Genomic DNA, 20,177 nt, shown 5'->3' on the forward strand with positions numbered 1-20,177 from the left:
GGAAATGGTTGCATTCCTCCGGCTGTGACATGAACATCAGACATCAGGAAGTAGACGGGACTATGGTGATCAGTAACCTCATGGAAGCTAGTCATTGTATACAAATTAGGAAAAGGTATATTTACAACTACAGTAATGTTGATGGGGCAGTTAACATTCCCTGAGGGGTCATGAGGCCCTCATCTAGGATTGTACATCTTTCCTCCTGCAGACCATCTCGGCATAGCTTTGGGGGATATCTGACAAACTATATAGGTGGTGGGAAGTTGACTGAAGGCAGGTTTCTGGTGAAGCAGCTTTCCTCAGTCGGTACCCACACTGTAGTGGGATTTTTCAGAGATGCGGCTGTCTAAGATTCAACCACACCCTGGTAAGTACTACCTTACCTGGGCTCCTTAAAGCTTAATTAATGCATTTTTTTTTTAGCAATAGATATTTGTACAGAACACATTCTCTGCCGTCATGTAGTACTTACAACATTCTAATCTTTGCTGCATAAGGGAACTGTACAGCATTATTTAGAAAAGTCGTTCTCACAAAGGTTAACCTTCCTTGTTCCAGAGATAGATGACAACTTTAGAAAGTGTATTTTCTTGATGAAAGTGAGGAGAAAAGGGGGGGGGGTACATTACTGATTTCTAATGTGTAGAAACTAGAGATATGTCCACACAGCATCCAAACATCAGAACAACTCCAGAGCAAGGAATGGCCTGTCTCAAAAAGGCTGTACTGGTGCAGGGTTAAGACCTCTGGAGTCTGTGGGTCTAATTTGTCACAACTCCTACATCACAGTTTACACATTCAGGTTCCAAGGCACCATGAACTGCCTAACTTGAGTCAATATTAAATTTTCAATATTCAGCTAAGACAGACAACACTAGCAGATGTGTGTCTGGTAGGGCTTTGAGAATTTGATTTAATTGTAATAAATTTATAAATAAAAGTGTGAGCTACTTGCCTTTACATTCTTGATAATATTTTTAAGAAAATGAATTAATGAGAATTATGGGATTTATTTCAGGAAATGTAAAAGAAAAGTAGCTTATTTAGACCTTGTATCTTTTATCTTTCTCTGTTAATTAATTATAGGTGTGTGTGTGTGTGTGTGTGTGTGTGTGTGTGTGTGTGTGTGTGTGTATGTGTGTTCATCAAATGTCAAATAAACTCAGGGAAGAGAACCATGTCTTCGAAAAATGAAAGGCACTATAACTTTTGTAAATATTATTTTACTCAATTAAATATTACATTTAATATATTGTTTAGTTAATTGTACACTACACATTCTGTGATATATTTAATTATTTGGCTACTTGAGTGTAGGTATTTCCTGCACATAAATATTTTCAAAATTCTCAATTTAATTTTTGGACATTTATAAAAGTCTCTATGAAATTTAGCTTTCCTGAAGGCTTGCAAATTATTTTCTCTTTTTACTACTGTGGATTTGTGTAGTGTGCACATTTAGGGGTGTTTCTTTTTTGTGTATGTATGCCATGGAGAATGAAAGTTTTGCTATGCAGAAAATCACACTCCATAGTTCTTTGACCATATTCAGAGTGGGGAGAGTCTCTTAATGAAACGCAAAGACAACCATTATGACTACTCATGCTGACAATCTTCTGATGTGGATTCCAGGTCCCCACCTGTGGGCCTACAATTATAGGGAAGCTGAAATGTCACAGAGTCCAGGAATTCAAATTCCAGCCTGCACACTTTCTTGCCAAGCATTTTATCCATGAAGACATTTCCCCAGTCCAAGGCTCACATTTCAATATAAAGAAACACTTCCTAGTAATATCACTGAAGTATAAATTTCCTTTTATAGTGGCAGTTGATGTTTCCTCCCTCTTGAAACGATAAACTACTGATGTGTTTTAGGTTTGTGTCAAAAGCGCATTGACAGTGAAGCTAGCACATATCACTGTCACAAATTTTAAAGCTGGGTGTTGTCATAGCAGAGGTACTAGGGCCTCTTTTGTCGTACCATCTAATGGAAATTGTTGACTAAATTTCTATAGGGGAAGACGTATTTTTTTTCTCAACCCATCTCAGATATACAAAGTTTTGTAACAGAGACCACGGTGGCTAGACAAGGTTTCACTACACAGCATGACTCTTGTGACTTCACATGAATAATTTGTCTCTGTGATTTCATTCCTCATAGCAGGGGCACTTCTGCTGCTGTTGCTGTCAAACTTGCTCATGTGGGAGAATGTGGTCTCTGTACCCAGATGTATCATGGAAGATGGAGGTTGCCAGAAAGTCCTCAACTACATTTTTAACATGTCAAGCACCATATCTGAGAACTTCAACAACCTCTCTTCAGAAACATTAAATGATTTTGTAAGTACCTCACTAACAGCTGGCTTCTCCATGAAAAATTTCCTGTGACCATAACTGGGTACACTACAGGTTAAACGGCAAGACATAATGAATCAAAATCCAAACAATACACATTCACAAGCTCAAGAAAGCAAAAACTACTAGAACATGAGGAGAAAATAAGTTGGTTTCATAAACTCACTAAATCTGTGAAAAAAAAATGAAAGTATTTTAAAAATATTTTTGAATGCAATTTTTAAGAGATTTTTCTCTAATATGTTTTTTATTATTTTATTTATTTACATTTCAAATATTGTCCCCCTTCCCAGTCTCCTCTCTGAAAGCCCCCTCTCCCCTATCCCCTTTGCCTCTAAGACGGTGCTCCTCTACCCACCCATGCCTGCCTCAGCCCTCTGTCATCCCTATGCTGGGGCAACAAGCCTCCACAGGACCAAGGGCCTCCCCTCCCATTGATGCCAGATAAGAAGGCAGTCCTCTGCTACATATGTAGCTTCAGTCATTAACCTAACCATATACACTCTTTGGTTGGTGTTTTATTCCCTGAGAGCTCTGGGAGGGGTCCTGTTAGTTGATATTGTTCTTCTTCCTATGGGGTTGCAATCTCCCTCAGTTCCTTCAGTCCTTCCCCTAATATTCCATTGTGGTCCCCTCTCCCCCAGGCTCAGTTCAATAGTTGACTGTAAGTATTTGCATCTCTCTTAGCCTAATGCTGACAGAGACTCTCAGAGGACAGACATACTAGGCTCCTGTCTGTGAGCATTTCTTGGTATCCTCAATAGTGTTGGGGTTTAGTGTCTGAAGATGGGATAGAATCTAAGATGGGGATCATCTCTGGATGGCCTTCCCTTCAGTCTCTGCTCCATTTATGTCACTGTATTTCCTTTAGACAGGAATAATTTTGAGTTAAAATTTTTGAGATGAGTGGGTGGCCCCATCCCTCAACTACTGGCCATGCCTATCTCCTAGAGGTAGTCTCTTCAGGTTCTTTTTCTCCTCTCTTGGGTATTTTGAATAATGTCATCCCCACTGGGTCCTGGGAATCTCTTGCTTCCCTGGCACCTGGAACTTTCTTGTGGTTCCCCATGTTACCACCCCACTGCTACATATTTCTACTTATTCTCCTAACCCTCTGGACTTCTCTTCTGTCTCTTCCCATACCTGATCCTGTGTCCCCTTTTTCCCTCCCACTTAACTTTCTACTCTTGATAGAATGTCCTAAAAGAAATGAATGAAAAGAGCACTAAGGTCCTGTTCTTGCTTGCTGCGGGTAGTCTCCACTGGCATTCTTCACTTAGTTCACTGAAGATATCCAATAAAGGAGAATCAAGTTGGATGAATCCCTTACATTGAAAATAATTAGTATGACTGAAACAATTTCAAAAGCCCCAAATCTAGGAGCCATTGTTTAAAGAATTTGAGAACGTGACTTTACCATTACAAGGTGAGAACCGTATTAGAAATAAAAATATGCTTTCTCTCCCTGATGAATTTACTTTGAGGGCTGGATCTTATCCACTTTATGTCAGTCCAGGAGGCTGCAGCATCAATGAGTATCAGCACAAGGCACCATGTGGGCAGCAAACATGTATTAATATTGTCCTCTGTAGTAGTAGTTTTGTTTTTTTATCCTCCATTCCTAATTGGCAACATTTAACCTTAAGATCCCTAACAACTCATGAAACACTAACAATTTAGCTGATTATTAAATTTAAATAATGAATGTGGTAAATAATATATAGGAACATACAATATTTATATATTAATATGTAAATATTAAATTATATTTTATACTTTAAATTTTTTATTGTGGAGTATTTCCTAAGATATACTTTGACAGCATTGCAATCAACACAATTACATTCTTAAATATTCATGAATTTGATATATTCATTGTATATAGAGCCAGTGCTAATAGAAAGTAAAAATACAATTTTATAACATGTAATTAAAGTAAGTATATCAGTTTTCTCCAACAGAAGTCAGGGGTTTGAAGACATATATGTACTAGGTACTGGACTCTAATCCTAGAGAAAGATAATCATTAAAATAGTATTTTGTAAATTTGATGTTTTAGTGCTCCCTTTGTAAATAGTAACTTTTAATAGAGAGAGAAATCAGAACAATAAATCTATAAAAGATGTAAAGTTAAATGTTTAGACATGAAATTAGATTTGCAACTCCAATGAAAAGAAGTAAATAGACCAAGGGTTTCTTTTTTAATTTCTTAATTTAGAGATTTAATGTAATCTTAACATCTTAACTCATGGATAGGAGAAGTTTCACATGTTCCCTACCCATATAAGAAGAGTTACTAGCAATTAATCACCTCAAGTAGATGGAGAACCAGCATTCTTCAGCAAGAAGCCCCTCAGTATATTGTCCTATCCCAAGTCATTATCCACAAACACATGGACATATGAGCAACACTAAATGGAATTAGGGGGTCATATTTACATGTATATATTTATATTTGTTTGTGTGTAGTATATGTGCAACAAAGAGAAAAAAGAAAGAAAATCATATAGCTCCTTCCATAGAGTGTGCTGAACTGTCCAAAGAGGACTCACTCATTGTGCATGCCTCAGGGTGCTCACACTCTCCATTGCTTATTACATACATGAATTTCATTCATTCAAGGTATATCTTGATAATTTTTTTCAAGAAAATAAATTAGTGAGAATCATTTGTTTTATGAAATGTGAAAAAAATAGTAGCTTATTGAGACTTTGTATATCTCTCGATTAATTAATTGTAGGTGTGTGTGTGTGTGTGTGTGTGTGTGTGTGTTCATCAAATGTCAAATAAACTCATGGAATGGCACCATGTCTTTGAAAAATGAAAGCGTAAATTTGAGAGGGCATGTAAATCTAGGAGGACTTGCAGGGAGGAGAGTGTAGGGTGATCATTATATAAATACAATACTCATAAGTAAAATTCTACAACAACAACAAAAAAAAACCTAAGAAAATAAATATAGTAAACACCTGCAGAAAGTGCATTGATAATTAACAGTCTACTCATGAGTTCATTTACTCAATTCCAAAACTCGATCTCATTTTTTTTTTAAATTTCCAGGATACAGAGTATGATCCACACCAGAAATTCCAGAACAGGCCCACCATGACTTGTCACACTTCATCCCGCTCTATCCCAAACAACAAAAGGAAGGCTGAAAGAATGCAGGTAAGTCCTGATAACAGATCCTCTCTAGACACAGGAACCAAACCTTCAGGAATATGCAGAAAGAGCAAGCAGCACAAGACAGGCATACCCTACAGCTAATAAACTGCATGTAAAATAAAAGAGTGACTTTAAAGCATAGCCACGAATTGCTCATGAATCATTCCTTATTTTAATAACAGCTTTACCATTAGAATTGAACCTTTTATTATGGAAGAAACTTTGAATTGATTTGAATTTTCATGGTTAAATTTACTCTTCCGTGTAGACTTTTTTTTTTAAAAAGGAACTAGAGTTGCAATTTTTACTATTACTAAAGTACTTCCTTGGGAAGCTTTGCACACTACTAACCATGACATAGACTCTTCTTGACTTGGAAGATGTTAGTTGTACTTCTGCTCTTCTGCCTACTTCACTCTTACCTGACACCATTCTCTAGGGTCTTTACATGCATGTCCAGTAAAATACTATTCATGTTTCATGGGGTTAGATATGTATTAGGCAGGCAGTGCTAGTGTGTGTGTGTGTGTGTGTTAGTGTGTGTGTGTGTGTGTGTGTGTGTTTTACTATATAGAGAGTGCTTATCTGATGACCTGCTCATAATCAATCTCAGCATAATTTAAAGTAATTATCATAATATATGTGCACATGGCACACATATAATCTGGTCTCCCTGATGATTTGCTAGACCAGCATTGGGTATATCTGCTAGGCACATAACAATTGTAAAGCATAAGCAAAGGTAGAGGAAGAGAAAGTGCCTCCCGAGAGCTGCTCCATGGCTAGACACTTCACAGACCACTGGTTCAGTATTGCTTTAATCAACCTTCAATACTTCACAAGCCATGAATACTCAACTAGTTATCACATACAATTCAACCCCCCGTTATACCCGTATATTAACGTGATGCTCAATTGTTTTTGCTTAGCCTGTGGTACTTCTGAATGTGACAATGAGAATGCTGGCTGCCTGGAAAAACCTTCTGTGCTATGTAGAAAACAACATGGCTGATCTCGATGGAACTCCTTATGCTATCATATCAAAAGTTAAGTTGATTGACAGACAAATCAAGAAACTCACTAAAAATCTGCAGGACATTAAGACTATACTCAGCCAGGTAGGTTGTCTCTTTTAAACTTTACAGCTTTTGTTCTTTATGACAGATGTAGCATCTATAAGGAAAACTACAGAGTGAGTTCCAGGACAGCCAGGGCTATACAGAGAAACCCTGTCTCAATAAACAAACAAACAAAAAAAAACCCTAAACCTGGGACTGATTCTCTGCCGGGCCACAATGAAATTTAGACAGGTAATCTCATAAACAGTCTAGGGACTAAAAGGTTTGTGGCAGCTCAAAAGTGTTTTCACTCAGCACCCCACAACACAGGGCTCTCCTGATGTATTAATGATTCCTAGAAATAACATGGACAGTGCCTTTCCTGGGCAGAGTCTCAGTATCCCGACGATTTTAGCACAGTCATCCATACATTAGAAGAATTTTAACCCACCAGGTGCAATCCTCATCAGTTCTATAGCTTTATGTCCAGAAATTATGAAAAACGAATATTGTTGAAAGAGAGGAAAGCAAAATTGTAAATTAGCCGGGCAGTGGTGGCAGTGCACGCCTTTAATCCCAGTACTTGGGAGGCAGAGGCAGGCAGATTTCTGAGTTTGACGCCAGCCTGGTCTACAAAGTGAGTTCCAGGACAGCCGGGGCTACACAGAGAAACCCTGTCTTGAAAAAAACAGTACAAAACAAAACAAAAACAAACAAATGAACAAAAGAGTAATAAACTGCAAATGGCACCTCGGGATGACAAAGAGAGCATGAAAACCTCCTCACAGGAGAACTGATGATAGATTCTTCCATATCCCTTGCGCAAACCCATGTCCGTAGTCAAGAAGCAATTCTATTTCGTCCTAGAATGATGTATTTCATCTTGGATCAGCTATAATACAAAAATATATGCATAGTTCTTCTGTCTAGTTTTTAAATAACAAAGAGATTGGTAGTACCCTGGTCTATATACATGAAACACGTGTATTTCTTTAAGATTTACATTCATAACATTTTTCAAAATATTATTCAAATTTTTCAAGTAATGAGGCTCAATAAATATTAATAATGTGAATAATAACTGACTGACTTTCATTTGGTGACTAGGTTCATCCTGAACTTAAGGAAAATGAGGACTACCCTGCCTGGTCAGGAGAGCCATATGTACAGCAATCAAAAAGAAGAATTCAGCTTTTTGGTTTGCATAGTTTGTTTGTCTGCTTGGACAATGATGCACAGAAGGTTTCTGATTTCATCAATATCCTGAGAGTCCAAATTGTGCCTAATCAATGAAAAGCTCTCGTCCTTCCTATCTATTTCTGGGGTAGTCCATACTGACCCAACCCTTAAAAAGTTCTTTAAGTTTTATAGTATTTACATGTGCGATTAAATCTAAAGGGTCACTTCTTTTTAAAATGTTTATGTTTAATTAAATATAATTACACCACATCTCCTTCCCTCTACCTGCTCCTAGCCACCCTTTGTCCCCTGTTTCACTCTACTATTTATAAAATGAATTTTTCTTTGTATTAATTATAATTTCACAGGCATATAATATATTACTGATATATATATATGAATAAATATATAAATATAGCCTGTCTTTATTGTTGCTTTATGTATTGCTGTCTTTATTGTATGTTTTTTAGAGTTGACAACATAATATTGGATAACCATTTTTCCCATTTCTTTCTTCATGTCACCTATCAACTGATATTCCCTCTCTAGTACTTATCTCCATCCCACCATAGCTTCTTTGATCTTCCCAGTTTTATGTAGATGTTCCAGGTAATAAACTCACTTCTGAAATATGAAGCTAAATACCGTAGATGAGAGATAAGATACAGTGTTTGTCTTTCTGAGTTTGGGTTACCTCACTGATAGTTTAGAAACATCAGTGTCTAATAAACTTAATTTTTTATCATTTCTTTTATACACTTAACAATAAAAAATTAAACCTGTTCAAATTTGTTACCAAAAAATTAGTTTTTTAAAGATGATTCGATTTCACTTAGAATCATAATATGTTAATATAAGTTATTAGAATCAAGGGTTTTGATCCTACAAAATAAACTGAAATCTCAAGTATTTTATGAAAGCCAGCCATTGACTATGAACCATTTTTTTTCACAGAAAAATGACAAAAATGCAAATGCTATAAAGTGTCTATCTTCAAATAACATAAGTAGAATAAAGAAAAAGAAAAGATCTACTGAATGGGCTTAACTAGAGTGCAAGATGTGGAGCACAGTATTGGAATCTGAAAAATCAATACAAATTCCATCCAAAAATTAAAATAACAGACTAAAAAAAAAAAAAGAATTGCTTCAGACTGAATAGTCAAACAAGAAGATACTCAACAATCGCAGTACTGTGCTTCAGAAGGGGGAAAAAAATAGTGTTGCCTAGCCCCTCAAAGAAGGGAAAGCTGAAAACCTTTTAACTTTAGTAGAAGTTAAAACCTTAAAGATTCAAAACTCAGCCGGGTGTGGTGGTGCACGCCTTTAATCCCAGCACTCGGGAGGCAGAGGCAGGCGGATTTCTGAGTTCGAGGCCAGCCTGGTCTACAAAGTGAGTTCCAGGACAGCCAGAGCTATACAGAGAAACCCTGTCTTGAAAAACCAAAAAAAAAAAAAGAAAAAAAAAAGATTCAAAACTCTTTACAACGCTAGTTAGGGTAAATCCAGTGGTGTCCACACGGATGATCAACACAGTCAAATCTCATGAAAAAATGTAATTACTTAAAATAGACATGAGGGGATGTTGCCTTACCCACACAGAGACAAAAAAAAAAAAAAAAATCTGCGTATCTGTTCTAAAACCCTGACATCTATAATCAATTAAGTAGCATGCACTAAAAGAAAATGTCTATTATAAATATTACGCCTAGATAGATTATCTTTCTGAAATGAAATAAACAGTTTCATAAACATAAGGCTTCTTTGGCAGTATTAAACCTAACCGAAAGAACTCATGCATGCTAAGATATCACTGTGTAATTCAACTTTTGCCATCAGCTGACCTATTCTTAAGAATTGCTCAAAGAAATAATAGGAAAAAATTTTATCCACACAGAAAAGATAGATTCTCTGCAGTGTTCTATCAGATAGTAAAATAATAGAGATAGAAAATGTTTCTCGCTCTATTCCATAAAACAGAAAGGGAAGAAACAATATAGAACTCGTTCTATGAAAGCAGTATTATCCTATTACCAAAGTCATATAAAGACACAACAAAAAGAAAAACCTATAGACATTTTTTTATAACCATGTAGCAAGAAATAATAACATACTGGCAAATAGTATTCAAAAACATATTGGATAGACCACTGAGCATGACAAGCTAGTCTTGTTTTAGGAATACAAGGATGGTTGCTAGTAAAAGAAATATAGTACGCTAATAAAACATGCTGCATTTACATAATGGAGTATTCAGTTGTTATTAAAAACAAAAATTATGAAATTTGCAGCTAAATATATAGAGCTAAAATATAATACTCTAGGAAGACAAATATTACATTTCTTCTTGTATGTTGTTAGTTTTGAAGCTTTAGATATGTGTGCTTAAATTCAAATACCAACAAAGGTTAGATAGCTGTTAAAGGACTAGGGAGAGGGAGGGACTTTTCCAAAGAAAGGGAAATTGAGGATATTATTAACAATGAGATAGAGGGAAACTAGAATTAAATAAGATTTAATTAGGATTAAATAGAGAGAGTCATGTGATATCAGGGTAAAAGACAGAATATGGGAAGAGTCACCTAACACTAAAAGTCTTTTGAAAAGTCTTGTGGACATCTACTACTATAGAAACTTCCTCAAATAAATATAGATATAGATATATAGATAGATATAGGTATATGGAAGTTGAATGAGGTTTCTTTACAATAGAGAATACAATGTCCCTACTAGATGTGTTTTACCACCAAGTAAAGTTTCCAATGACAGGAACAGGTAATACCTTCTTTAGTCATTGGTCAAATGGTACCATAGTGCACCCCTCCACCCCACCCTACCCCACATTAAGCATAAGAGGCTATTTCCAAGGCTATAAGGGAGTCTTCATAACCTATGATAAGGCCCTATTACTAAAAAAAGTCCTGCAAATGGAACCAGGAAGCAAGTTGGCATAGTTATCCTAATATATGACATAAGAAGACTTCAAACTAAAGCAAATTAGAATACATAAAAGAAATACTTCATTTAATCACAATTAACCAAAAACACATTACTGCATCAAACATATGTGCTCCAAGCTCTAGGGCACCTGATTTCATTAAAGAAGAACTACTGGATTTGAAAAGACTTTAACAGTAATCCATTTATAGTTGGTGATTTCAATACCCCATTCTCTCCAATAGATAGGATAGGTCATCTAGATAAAAAAAAAAAAAAGGCAGAGAAACACCAGAGTGAACTGACATCATAAATCCAATGACCTTAACAGAGATCTACAGAATATCCTACACAAACACCAAAGAAAACATGTCTTACTCAGCAGCATGTGGAAACTTTTCTAAAATAGGCCATATCTTGGAACAGGAAACAGATCTTTACAAGTTCAAAAAGACTGAAATAACCCTGTGTCTTGCCTGAACACAATGCAATAGAACTTAAAAGTAACCAAAAGCAAATCACCAGTAAAGAAAAAAAAACTGATGGAGATTGATTAAGCAGCTCATTACTGAATGATGAGTGGGTCAAGGAGGAAATCAAGAAAAAAATTCTGGAACAAAATGAAAATGAAAACTCAATGCAACAAAACTTTATATTATTGATATTTCATTGATGAGATCTTAGCATTTGAGCTTCTTTTATTAGTTCTAGGTCTAATATAGACATATCAGATTGACACAGAAGAGAAGGTGTGCAAGCAACTTGGAATTAGAAGTTAGATCTAGCTTGAATGAAATGAAGTCAGGTGGACAGAAGAGAGTGGGCTGATATATAGGATTTGCCTCCTGGTCCAAGCCTAGAGTGTGAGGGTAGATCTGGCTAGGTGAAAAAGTCACATGTGGTTTGAGAGGGACCTATGGACTAGATGATGGGTAGATAAGGTCCTGGCAAAAGCCTGGGCATCATTTAGAGCCCAGTCAGGAGAGGCCAGACTAGGCCCAGGCACTAGATGCGTGACCCTGACTATATATGGTGGGTTGAGAAAGGCAGGTAGATGGGAGCATCAAGAATAAATACCATGTTATACCCTAAAGAATGATGTGGAATATATAGCAAGGAAGATAGTTTGGATGCAACCTAGAAGTAACCTCTGCTGTTAACAGGTAGCTTAAAACATGAAAATAAAAATAATTGAAAATTCTTAAAGCTTGACTTATTTATAATAGCCAGAAACTGAAAGCAACCCATATGTCCCTCAACCGAAGAATGGATACAGAACATGTGGTTCGTTTACACAATGAAATACTATTCAGCTATTAAAAATAAGGACATCATGAATTTTGGAGGAAAATGGATAGAACTAGAAATTGTCATCCTGAGTGAGGTAATCCAGACTCAAAAGGGCATGCATGGTACATTCTCACTGATAAGTACATAATAGTTAAAAATGTACCGAATATCCGTGATACACCCTGTAAGACCTTAAGCAAGATGGAAAGCGAGTGAAGATGCTTAAATCCCACTTAAAAAGAGGAACAAAGCAATCATTGGTAGTAAAGAGAGGTAGGGTCTTGGGTGGGAGGGAAGGGAAAGGGAAGGGAATCAAGTATGGGGAAGGATCAAGTAGGATCAAGTATGGGGAAAACAGGAGAGAGGCCCAGAATGCCAGGAGAATGAAGGGGCATATATAACTGGGTGGTTAGTGGAGGGAACATCTAGAAAGTCCCAGAAACCTGGGATGAGGAAGGCTCCCAGTAATCAATGTGCGTGACCTCAACCCAAATTGCCCAACTGTGGGGATATAGAATCTGAGGAGATCACCTCCAGTAGTCAGACATCACCCCTCAGTGGAAGGATGGGGACAACAACCTTCCTACAAAACTTTCGACCCAAAATTGCTTCTGACTAAAAGAAATATAAGAACAACAACAACAGCAACAACAACAAAAATGGATCAGAGAAGAAATGGCCAAGTAGTGATGACACCAGTCCCTGACACTATTATTGATGCTAAATTGTGCTTGCACAGAGGAGCCTAGAGTAACTGTCTTCTGGGCAGCTTTATCCAGCAACTGACTAAGACAGACACACAACCAACCACTGATTGGATGGAGGTTGGGAACCCCTGTGGAAGAATTAGGAAGAGAATAGAAGGAACTGAAAGAGATGGCAACCCCATAGGAAGATTCACAGTGTTAACTAACCTAGACCACTGGGGGCTCCCAGATTGTAAGCCACCAACCAAAGAACATGATGGGGCTGGTCAGAGGTCCCCACAGGGCATATGGAGCAGGAGACAGTTTTGTCTGGCCTCAGTGGGAGAGGATGTGCCTAATCCTATAGAGACTTGATGTCCCAAGACAGGGGAATAATGGGGTGGGGGGGGGACCCTCATAGAGGCAAAAGGGTGGAAAAACTCTGTGAGAGGGGACTGAGAAGAAGCAATTTGGGGGATGTAAATGAAATAATTAATTAATAAAAGATTCTTAAATCTAAAATAAAGGAAAAAAAGAAAAAGGAAATGAAAGAAAAGCAGCAGGCAAGACATCTAAGTCAATAATAACCAAAATAGAGAAAAAAAATTAAAGTTTTTTTCCCTAAAATCACAAATGAGGTATATCAAAATATTACTCACTATTGTATACTACTTAAAATATTAGCTAGAACAATAAACCTAGAAGGAAAAATAAAATGGATACAAACAGGAAAGAAATAAATCAAATTATCTGTATTTTTTATTAGGTAATCCTACATTCAAAGGATCTTAAAGATTGAACCTAATAAACCCTTTCTACAGTGTGGAAGGTTATACAATCAAATCATAGAAATCAATAGTTGTCGTGTAAATCATCAATGAGCTTTGGGGGAAAAAAATCAGGAAAAAAAATGCTTTGGAATTATAACCAAAAATGTAACGAGCAAAGAAGGCGATAGACTTCTAAAGTGAAAATATTAAAACATTGAGGGAATAACTGAAGAGAAAAGTAGAAAATAGAAACAGCTCCCTATTCCCTGATTGGTAGAATTAGCCCTTTGAAATTGGATACATTATCAAAAAAAAAAAAAAAAAAAAAAAACAACTATCTAGATATTCAAAGGAATACTCATCAAAATTCCAATCATATTCTTCAATAATAACAAAAACTATGAAGTTAACATGGAACATAAACACTCAGAATAACAAAATAACCCTGCACAGAATGAGCAATGCTAAAGATGATTTAATGCTTGGATTCTATTGAAATTATACAGCCACAATAATAAAAATCAGCATGTTACTAGTACACTAACAGATACTTAAACTAATGGAATAGAACGGAGAAACCTAGAGATAAATCGCTGTAGCTACAGCCCCATAGTTTGTCCAGTTTCTGTCATGTTTTGCTCTTGCTGCTGCTGTTGTTGTTGATTGTTGATTTTACCAATGTGACACAAGCTAGAGTTACCTGGAAGGAGGAATTTCACTTAAAAAAAAAAAAATGCCTCCATTGGATTGCCTGTAGGCAACTCTGTAGTCCATTTTCTTCACTAATGATTGGTGTGGGTGGGTCAAGCCACCAGGGAGGACAATGCCACCTCTAGGCAAATGGACATGAGGTTACAAGGCAGGCTGAGCATGCCATAGAGAGCAAGCCAGTAAGCAGTGCTGCTCCATAGCCTTTGCTTTGCTTCAGTTCCTGCCTTTAGATGTCTACCTTGAATTCCTGGCCTGACTTCTTCCAGTGATAGATCGTGGTATGGAACTGTGAGCTACAACAAATGCTTTCCTTCATAAGGCGCTTTTGGGCATGGTGTTTAAGCACGGCAATATAAACCTGAAGCCAGGTTCTCAGCATATGCCTTAGACAAACGAACATCTTCAGCAAACAATATTCAAACCTGGACATCCACACTTAGAGGAAAATAGCATTCCTTTTTCTAATCTTGCACAAAATAAATTCCATGTGTGCCTCAATGTTAATTTGAACCTGGAATTCTGGAACTGCTAGAAGACAACACTGAGAAAACCATAGGCAAGAGCTTTCTCACAAAGTCTCTAACAAGAATTTCAACAAATTCTGGGAAGGTTACAAATAATAATATAGACTGCAGCTGGAAATATAAAATAGTGCACCTATTATGTAAATCCAAATGTCAGCTTCTCAAACAAATTACAGCTCCCACATAATCCAGCTGTATCACTCCTCTGAACTATGGAAGAAATCAGATCAGCATGTGCCTACACATGGAACACTTATGCTTCCTGATCCAACTATTCAAAATCGTCAAAATAAGAACAAGCATGGATGCCCACCAATATATAAATGCCTAAAGGGAAAGTGACTTGGAGCTGGAGAGATGTCCTGGCAGTTAAGAACAATGGTTGGTTTTATAGAGGACTCAGATTTGGTTCCCAGTATCTTCATTTCCTGCTCTGACTTCCTTCAGTTATAGACTATAGTATGGAACTATAAGCTCCAATAAATGCTTTTCTTCCCAAAGTGCTTTTGGTCATGGTGTTTAAGCACAACAATATAAACCCTGACTAAAACAGGTTTACAGCCATCCTTAACTCCAGTACCAGAAGATCTGATGACCTCTTCTGATCTCCTCAGGCACCAGATATGAATACACATACATATATTAAGCCAAAACATTCTCACATGAAATAAATCTAAAATGATTTTAAAAGAATATACATGCACTTATATGTGTGTATGTTTTCAGGCCAAATGGAATTTTATTCAGCCATAAAAATGAAATTATATTATCTACAGGAATATAGAAGGAATTGGAGAGCATTAGGTTTAGCAAAATACAGACTCACGAAGAGAAATATCTTATCTTTTCTGTCATGTACAAAGAACGTGGAGCACAAAAGCCACATCGTTATTAACAAAAGCCATAGTCAAGATTGCTACAGTCATGAAATTTTTGACCAGGGAGACCCTGAGGTCCTTCATGAAGTAAAGGCTATTGCCACTGCTGTGAGGTGTGCATCAAAGCCACATGGTATGAGCCTAATGATAAAGATACAACGCTCTGTTTTCAGATATGGACAATTAAGCCTGACCTGAGCTGATCTCTTCAGTGTGCTCGAGGGTTTAACAGTGACAATAACGCTTCGTTGGATATACCAACAGACATGCTCTGCAGCATCTTGACACAATCACAAATGTAACCAGTGGTACAATAGTGATCCAATTCTTATGGGTACATCCAATTACTCTGTGCTTAGATAAAAGCCTTGTTTTATGTGAGGAATCCAAGTTTTATGCTGAAAGCCAGACCAAAACTCTGGCTGGAGAGGTCCCAGGCTCAGCAGGAAAGCTTTCCCCGTGGTTTATAGAAACAGATCTGATGTCTGTGTCAGCATTCTCTATAGGTATTCACACATATAGATGACTGTTGTCATTTGCCTAGGTTGCAGAGACAAACTCTATGGTGGTTTGTGTTTGCTATGAGAGAGTGATTCCAGTTCAGCTGCTGACAATAAGTTACTGATGCTGCAGCACAGTAGTAAAATGATTTTAAAAGAGTCAAAAACATATCAGCATCCCATAGGTCAGGAAAGACTGAAAAAAACAGTTGTTAAAAAATGTGAGAGGCTGAAGAAATTGTTGAGGTTAAAAAATAACTATATTCCTGTAGATGGCTACCCACATTAGGAATAAGAAGTGGCTGGTTGGCATATGACATTACTTGGAACATAGGCAAGAGGCAAAAAGAAGCAAAATAATAGAGATAATCTCTAGGAGTATGGTAGTGAAGTTGAGGCTATTAACCTTCCCTGGATGGGTAGAGTCATGGAAACTTTCCTACATAGCTTAGGGGGGAACTGTACTTGAGTATATAGGTGAAATTTAACTGAAGGGCAGGGGTCCACCGCTGTGAGAATCCTGGCTTGATATTCATGCTGTTTGTTAGGTTTTCAGACATGCAGCTCTCTTCAACACAAGCATGTTCTTGTAAGTAATCCTTTCTTCACGCTCCTCCAATCTCAGTCCATAATGGTATTCAACTGTGCTTGGGGAGAATGATGAGTTGTTTCACAGCTTCCGAAGAATTTTCTCTTCTTTCTTACATAGGAACATTGCACAGGCACAACTGAGGCTTCCATCAGTGGTTCTCAATCAGAGGCCGTTGCTTGTCCCAGGTGCATGAGGCAACGTGCTTTATGTGTTTCCCCAATTGAAGTGAGGAGGGAAAAATAAGCATGTTCTATTGGGGTTAGACATTAAGAAGATGTCAAGATGGCCACTTATGCCCAGGACAGCTCCAGAGCATTTTAGAATACCCACATAAGAAGGGCTGAGCTCTCAAATTAGACTTTGATGAGAGAGAATGAGACATCAAGCGTCTATGGGTTCAATTTGTCCCAGCTCCTCCAGGGAAAAGGAACATTTTCTGATTCCCAGTTGTGTGTGTGTGTGTGTGTGTGTGTGTGTGTGTGTGTGTGTGTGTGTGTGTGTCTAGCTTATGCAATGTTAGCAGATATATGTCTCATACTGCTTTGATATTTGGATGATGTCAATAGCCTTGTAAAAGGAAACTGCTACAGCAATTTCTCTTTTATATTCTCCTTATATTCTTTATGATATGTTCAGAAAGATGAATTAATAACAACCATGAAATTTATTTTATGCAATGTAAAACAAAAAATTGTACCTTTATTTAAATTCAATTTAGACTTTGTAAATCTCTCCAGTGATAAATGGCAATGACGATATGTGTTTATTGATATTAAAATGAATTCACAGAAGTGACATTTTCTTTGAAAAATTATATGCAATACAAATTCTTACAATATTATTCTAATTTTATATTTAAAGATTATTTAGTAGCCTGTTGTATTGAATAGTTTTATTTATATATTTAATCATTTCAGTCACTAAAGTTTAAGAAATTCCCCATACATGAAACTTTAACATACTTTTTATTTGGACAAGAGTATTTTTTAAATTTGTGTTAGTATTTTGCCTACATGTAGATCTATGTACCACTTGCATGCCTGTTCCCAAAGAAGCCAGAAAAAGATGTTGGATACCCTTGATCTCTAGTTTTATTATAACCTACCATGTGATTGTGAACTACCATGTGAATGCTAGAAATGGACCCTGTGACCTGAAGAACAACCACTGCTCCTAACCACTGAACTATCACTGCAGCTCATCTTTAATGTTGAGCATTTCTAATTTCATTTATTAAAGTTTCTATGAAAATTACCTAGCCAGACTCACACTTTTATCAGAAAACCTTTTGTCAAAAGAGTGCAAAACCCAAATGGTGTTTTGTAGGTGGTACATATTTCTTGCATTTTAGTTCTTGAGAATACAATTGTTGCTATGTTAGAGGTCTGTGTCTGTCCATCTGGTGAAAAAGAAATTGGTGCAACAATAACCTTGGATTACTGCCACAAGTTTGGAATTTGGGTACTTAACAGAGTGATTCATAGGAATTGTCTTATATCACAAAGAACAAAGTACTGTTCTTAATGTCAACAACCTGAGCTACCATTGGCCCCACAGACACACAGTGATAGCCCACATGTGTGGAGATGGAGCAGGAACAATGGAAAACCATCAGAACCAGCACTGTGCTTCCCCTGAATACCAGTAGGAGGACTATATGGAAATAACTTAACTACAGGAATAGACACTCATCTTGCAGATTCCTTTCCTTATACCAGACACCCTTCTGCTGCTGTTGAAGTCAAGCCACTCCTGTAGGAGACTGTGCCCCTTTGTGTCAAGATGGGAAATGGGTGCTGCCATTTGGATCTTCAGCATCTGTTTAAGACAACGTCCATTTTATCTGAGTGCATTTACAAGATAGCTCCAGAATTATTCCTAGACTTCCTAAGTTACCAATTTACCTGCTTTCTTCCTAAGAGGTGCCTGTATAACAATGTCTAGGCCACACTACAGCTAAACCTAAAAAGTATCAAGAATGAAACTTCAAAAAATATACATTCAGAAATACAGAAAAACATCTGCCCCTACTGAATAAGAAAGATGAGACAGGTTCCTAAAATTCTATTAGCAAAAAGTCAGTAGTCTTAAAAGTTTTCCAGTGATATACTCTATTCATTTTTAAAGTTTAATGTCTATTTGTGACTCAGTGTCCTAAAAGGTGTGGCTGAAGGACTATGACTTCCTGTTACTGAGTGCTCGGACCAGTCCCTATTCATTACTTTACAGAGAAGAGTTATCCATTGAGAAAAGTTATATGAAAGAAGCAATGATAGCCAGAACAGAGCAATAGTGATCATAAAAAAGCTGTCAAAAAATATGATCATGAGTTGTTTTTAAAGAACTTAGGGTCATTAATTTACAATTACTAAAATAGAGTTGATTTAGTATTGCAAACAAGCACTTGAGGCTTGATGAACGGATTTTCTGGGCTGTATGCTATGTGTTGTGAGTCAATTAAAGAGGCCTCAATAGATGAAGACTTCAGTTCACACACAATGAGTGTGAGCATTGGGCCTCAATAGCTATAGGAAGTACACACTCAGGTTTGTCATTTCTAATTACTGTCCTTTCTGTATAAGACTCACAGTCTTTGGATTTATTAACATTAGTAAAAGTTCATTGAACTTTTACAATTTGGTGGTTACTAATTTTCAATTTTATACGTGTCAAATAATACATACTTAAGAAACTTTTAATATTTTAAAAACTAAATAATGAGTAACATGTACACATTAAAGTTTATTTATTGTACTTTCAGGTTTTTGCTGTACAATACTACTAAAATACTGTATTGTTTTTATGACTTGTTCTGTTACAATAACTTTTACCAGCTTTGCATGGTAAAGTGAGATAAATTCAGCGGTAATTAAGTCTATCAATTCAAGTCCTAGAGAAAGACAATTGATGTTTTGTAGTTTACTTCATTTTACTTTTAATTGCATGTATATATGTGTGAGGGGGTGTGTAGGTTTCTGCTCATGAGTTCAGTGCCCATAGAGGCCAGAAGAAGATATTATTTCACTTGGTGCTGAAAGTACTTGTGAACCAGCTGAGATCAATTGAACTGTGGTCCTCTCTAAGAGCAGTACAAGTTCTTAATCATTGAGCCATCTATCCAGCCCAGTATTCCAGGTTTATTTTTTAAAGTGAAATATAATTGCATCCTTTCCACCATCCTTCCTCTCCCTTCAATCCCTCCCATGTCATCCTCACCCCCACCCCACTCCCTCTCAAATAGCCTCTTATTCTCTAGCCATTATTGCTACACATATATGCAAACAGATATATAAATGCAGTATGTGGAATACATTTAGTGTTTCTTGTATATGCTTGGTTTTAGGGCTCACTACTTGGTATGAATAAACCTTTGTTGGGCTGGGGAGTTCATCAATGGAGAAAATTAGTTCATTCTCTCCCAGCAATCTTTAATTGTCTGTAGCTCTTAATCTAGAGGTGGGGCCCTACGAGATTTCCCTTATCCCCTTTGGTATTTCAACTCTTTTTTTTTTTTTTTTTTTTTTTTTTTT

General features: G+C 36.8%; 1 protein-coding gene across 1 annotated transcript; it reads left to right on the forward strand.

Moving 5' to 3' along the window:
- Positions 1–279: 279 nt before the first annotated feature.
- On the forward strand, positions 280–8,174 carry LOC110334192 (prolactin-5A1). Its single transcript, XM_021216056.1, has 5 exons — positions 280–370; positions 2,165–2,343; positions 5,419–5,526; positions 6,453–6,641; positions 7,689–8,174. The coding sequence occupies exons 1-5, from the start codon at positions 340–342 to the stop codon at positions 7,872–7,874; spliced, it is 693 nt and encodes a 230-aa protein (XP_021071715.1). The 5' UTR covers positions 280–339; the 3' UTR covers positions 7,875–8,174.
- The last annotated feature ends 12,003 nt before the right edge of the window (positions 8,175–20,177 follow it).

The sequence above is a fragment of the Mus pahari genome, chromosome 16 (genome assembly GCF_900095145.1).
Source record: "Mus pahari chromosome 16, PAHARI_EIJ_v1.1, whole genome shotgun sequence".
Lineage (NCBI taxonomy): Eukaryota > Metazoa > Chordata > Mammalia > Rodentia > Muridae > Mus > Mus pahari.